The sequence below is a fragment of the Chinchilla lanigera genome, unplaced genomic scaffold (assembly GCF_000276665.1).
Source record: "Chinchilla lanigera isolate Chin_1 unplaced genomic scaffold, ChiLan1.0 scaffold00041, whole genome shotgun sequence".
Classification (NCBI taxonomy): domain Eukaryota; kingdom Metazoa; phylum Chordata; class Mammalia; order Rodentia; family Chinchillidae; genus Chinchilla; species Chinchilla lanigera.
Window position 1 is genome coordinate 16,712,024 of NW_004955442.1, and position 5,416 is coordinate 16,717,439.

General features: G+C 45.1%; 1 protein-coding gene across 2 annotated transcripts in view; it reads right to left on the reverse strand.

Annotated features, from left to right (window-relative positions):
- Positions 1-5,416, reverse strand: part of Rab11fip3 (RAB11 family interacting protein 3 (class II)) — a gene marked incomplete in the record, with an annotated part of 82,528 nt that overhangs the window by 33,888 nt on the left and 43,224 nt on the right. For both annotated transcript variants that reach the window (XM_013517819.1, XM_013517818.1), the window contains 1 exon segment: positions 407-498. In XM_013517819.1, coding sequence (XP_013373273.1) covers positions 407-498 — 92 coding nt within the window.

The following is a 5,416-nucleotide window of genomic DNA, read 5'->3' on the forward strand; positions in this document are numbered from 1 at the left end:
CAGATAACCATGACAATCCTGGCTGCTTCTGGGAGCAACGGATGAAGTACGGAAGGGCAAGAATTACTCAGATATCCTACAACACAGAAAACCATTTGAGGGTCCATAAAAGGAAACCTCAGAAACCTCCTCTGTCCTACCCTGGGAGATAACAACAGTATCACCTAGAGCCCCATCACCTACCTGCGCTCTGCTCTAGGACAGGCCCCCAGAGAGGACTCCCACACACAACCCCATCCCTGGGAGCTGCAAGGAAACAGACACTGACCTTCTGCCACAGCCAAAAATCCCAGAAACACCTAACTGGCCCCCCTTCTCTTTATATACCATCTGCAAAGACAATAGCAGGAGACTCAGGAAGCAAGATGTATAGCACAGAGAGGAAGAGGGGAGCATCCAGACTTGCCTCGTAGGTGACAAAGTCATCAAACTCATCGGCACAAGTGGGAGGACCCTCATCCTGGGCAGGTGGCACGCTGTACAACTCGCCATCGGGATCTGTGGAGAGAAGACCAACATTCGGCAGGCCATCCAAGGAGGTAGAAGGTAGGGTACATGTGGGGGCTCTGAGAAAAGACACCTAAGGCTAATGTGGGAGGCCTGGGGGTCACTGTAAGCAGGCAGAGAGTCACTGCAAGGAGTCCACTCAGCCAACTGTGAGAAATACAGGATACAGTGCACAGCAAGGTGAGGTGTAATGGCCACACCACAGAACTCCTCTGTCAGAATGCTGAGATTGTGTGTTGGTAGAATGACATGATTTTTATTTCTTAAAAGAACCATATAAAGCCCAGTGTGGTGACATACGCCTATAATCCTAGCACTTGGGATGCTAAAGCAGGAGGATCACCAGTAATTCAAAGTCAGCCTGGGCTATGTAATGAGCTCAAGGCTACCCTGAAATATATAGTGAGACCCTGTCTTAAAAAACAAAACAAGCTGGGCATGATGGTACATGCCTGTAATTCCAGCACTCAGGAGGCTGAGGCAAGATCCTTGCAAGTTCGAGGCCAGCCTGGGCTACAAAGTAAGCTCAAGGCCAGCCTGAACTGCATAACGAGACCTTGTCTCAAAAAGACAAAACAAAACAAAACAAAAAAACACACACACAAGAAGAAAACCATACAGCACTGTGAAAGGAAAAGGGCAAAGTATCAAGCTCTATGAAAATTTACAGCTTTTAAGAACTTCCAGCTACCAATCCAGACTCAACTGCCAAGACCACTCATACTCAAGGAGTTGTGGGCACAATGAAACACAGAAACACCTTCTCCTGGCACCAGACTCAAAAGCAGTCTTTATTTTCCTCTTTTTGGTTATTCATCTCACACATAAATATGTTCTTGTATACCAAGACAAAATTGAAAAGAAGCACTATCTCTTTATGATGAACAGTTAAATTCTGATGTCAGAGGAAAACACATTGCTTCTGGAATATACCGACCCCCTACCCCTGCCCACCTACTGTGGGAAACAGCACTGACCTCTGCTGCCTCTCACTGTTCAGAAGCAGAAAATACACGGCAAGGGGCACACAAGGGACACCTGATGTCTTACTACAAATGCAAGGATTGTACTTACATGAAATACACCAGCCACTTATTCAATATCTGTTACCATACTCTAACATCAACTACTTATCTAAAAACTAGAGTCTAGAGTCTTGCGAGGCAAGTGGAATAGCAACTTTTTACCAGACACTCCTGGAATAGCACTTTGAAATAGTCAGCAAGAGCATCCTCTAGCTGGGCCAGAGGAGACCCAGAGCACATTCTTGTGTGATCTACACAGGAATTCAGGGAAAGCCCTATCCTATTGCTTGCCAGGGACATAACCTCAGGTTCAGAGGATTGGTTACCACCAGACCTGGGTAACTGGCAAAGGAAGGACAGGCGTCCCAGGAACCCTAACCAGAGAGAAAGCAGACAAAACACACAGCCGCTCCATTAAGTTTCTAGGTTTCTCTCATTTTATATGGAAATAATAGCTTCCCCTGATAATTATGCAAACTCAACACTGATACTTGTGGTAACTCAATATTGCTCTCCTCTCATTTCTTTTGACGAGCTGGTGGCAGTATTCCCAGGAGCACACTCTGTGGTCAGTCTCGGCCATAGTAGAGAGTGAAGGTAAGCACAGCCTGGCCTCTCCTGGCCCCTCAGGTAGACCTGGCCTTCCCCTACCAAGCAAGAACAGTCTCTGCACCAGAGGTCCAGTTTTTAGGTCCAGGTAAACTGCAGCAGAACCACACATACTTTTTTTTTAATGCAGGGTGAACACTGCCAGGGACATAACCTTAGGATTCTAGAGCACAAGAGGATTTGTCATCCCAGAGCAGTCAGACTGAGCACATTTCATCAAAGGCCAAATTATTTCTGGAAGGTTTTTCCACTAACATATTAATGGGTTTGTTTGCACTTCCAAAACTGAAACTCAGAACTCAAAGCTTTAAGAACACAGCCAAGCCTTTCAGACATGTGGATGTGCCTCAGATTTTGATGGGGGGCAAGTGATGTAAGAGTTGCCCTCTATGGTCCTGGAAGGGAGGTATGAACAGACCTTCTGTTCTTCTATTCTTGATGAAAAATAAACACGAGTCTTCTATTAGCTTTTTCTGTAAGAATTAAGACAATTTTTAATTAGTGGAAATTTTTAATGTGTATTTATCTTATTCTTCCAGAGCCTGAGGGGGTTCGTGAGACAACGCAATGAACTATTTGTAACAATTCCCTCTCTATCTCATTCTATTCCTGAAATAAGGCCTGTGGCTGTAACAAAAGTCCTGCACTCCCCTGCAAACTGGGTCAGTCCATCACGTCACTTACTATGCTGCTCCTTGATGCAGTATAAGTACAACAGATGAGACAGGATGTCCACATGGTACACAGCAGGTAAAACCTGAAGTGAACTTCAGTAAAAATGCAGTTCAAGTAATGACTGTTTCCTTTCTTCTTTCTTTTTCTTTCTTTCTTTTTTTTTTTTTTTGTCATTTTTGAGCCAGGTTTTGTGATACAGTTCAGGCTGGTCTCAAACCCACAGAGATCCTCCTACTTTAGCTTTCCAAGTGCTGAAGATTACAGCCATCATGCCTGGCTCTCCTTTCTTCTTTTTTATTTTTATTTTTTATTTTTTCTTTTTTGCTTCCTTTCTTCTAAATTCTAAGAAATAACCTCAAAATCATCTCTGGCATGCTTTCATTTTCACTTTCCCTTCCAAATGAAATGTAAATAAAGTCACACTTATCATTTGCAGCCAACTCCCAAGTGCAGGGGGTTCTGAATTTCTTTTGTGTGTGTTCCCAGAACCCAGACAGTCCAGCTCAACAGCATCTATGTAGCCTCTACACTCCATGTCCATGGCCCTCATAGGTCTTGGCTGTGCTCAGCCACTTCTACTCTACTTGACTGTAGCTCTCATTACTGCAGCCTCCCCTGGTCAACCTGCCTAGGACCCCAATAGGAGGGTCCACCCCACCCGCTGTCCAAGATGGGTTTCCCCTCAATCCCACCAGAAGAACATCCTCCAGGCCTAAGGTTTGCTCCACACAGGCTAAACTCAGGGGAATGGGCTATACCTCCTGCAGCATACTGCAATGTGTCATTAGGTTGAGACCCAGAGGATGTTTTTATTCATGAATGATTTTATCCTTAAAGAAACAGCGCTCCCTAGAGGATCAAGGCTAACTCCAGGACGAACTGGAAAGTTTTAGTTTGTAATTAAATCAAAGTGGTAATATTACAAAAAAAGAATGGAAAAATAACATGGTTAAAAACAACCCCCACAGGGCTAAGTGCAATGAAGAAGGCTGGTGGCAAGGGCCTTCGTCTATCTCAGGGGCTCTGAGCCACACACAGCTGCCCGCTTCCAGTTTTGGAGAAGCATAGTGTACGGCTGCAGTACTTCGGCAACAGAAAACACTCCCTGAGAGGAAAAGCAGAGTGCAGGTACAGAGGGATGATGGGGCTGGGTGTAGCAGGCAGGCTTTGTACATTCAGAGCAGAGGCCACAAGATGGTTCCTCACAGATGGAGGCATGGAGGAGAGCAGGCTATGATGAGAAAGAAGACCCCTTGCCAGTCTGCAGGGACCAGAACTTACTTGCCTCTAGCACAGAAGGTCATAAGACCCCTACCAGGATCACCTGTGAAGGACAGAGTGCCACCACAGTGACTGCTGGCCTAGGCAAAGGGAAGGCCAAGGTCGAGGAGGCCCTACCTCAACAGGCCAGGAAACTGGGGAGACTAGCCATTCTCAGATGATCACTCTCTCACCAGAAACATCTACATGGTCCTTGAGTCACTACACTTCAAGACCCAAGCAGTCCTGGAGACACAGACCCCAGAGTGTACTCCTTTTCTCATTAACTGAGGTCCAGTAAAACAGACCTGCCCAACAGCAGAAGAGTGGACTCTGGGCCAGAATAGGCCTCCCACAGACCTCCTGTGCCGGGCTCCTTCTTGCCCACATCCACAGCTCCCCAGGGTCATTCCTCCTTCCAGCCTTGACCCTGCAGAAAGATCTGAGCAGTCAACTACCCAATTCCAAAATAAAAAGGATATATATTAGAAAGAAGTCAATTATCATTATTTGCAGATGACATGATCCTCTACACGGAAGTTCCCAAAAAAGAGCCACCAAAAGACTCTTAGGATTAATAGCCGAATTGTCCAAAATGGTAAAGCCAATCTTTGGTTATATAAATATTCAGTTTAATTATTATGACTATAAAAAACAGTGCTCACTACTAGATTGGACAGTATTCTGGAGGCACACCTTCTCCTCACTCCATGTTTGTTTTACCTGGAAACACTCAATATCTCCTAGTACCTTGCCCTCGGCCTCTACACCCATCGTACTTCCACCTCAAATGCTCAGGCAGAGCATTGAATGTCCTCTCAAAGACCAACCAGTTCAAGGTACCTGGGTCAGAGTTGTATGACCACCAACCTATACCTATACAGGCCAAATCCATTACTTATGAGTGAAGATGATATTAACCTATACAAAGCACAAACAGACAATGTCACTATCTTCACTGGGGTCCTCAATATCCTGCCTACAATCAAGGTCAAGCAGACATGAATGAGTCTTGAGCTGGGGAACCCAAGACCCCTGCACTTGACAGGGAGAAAGAATCAATATCCATTCAAATATGTAGGTCAATAGAAGAAATAAAAGATAGGTAAAAAAGAAACAGGGAAATCATAACTAAAAATTGTTTTGTTTGGTACCAGGAATCGAACTCAGGACCTTGCATTTGCCAGGCAGGCACTTATGCCACTGAGCTATATCCCCGGCCTAAAAATTGTACTTTTAAAAAGACAGCAACTAGGGCTGGGGATATAGCTCAGTGGCACAGCACCTGCCTGGCAAGCTCGAGGTCCTAAGTTCGATTCCTAGTACAAAAAAAAAAAAAA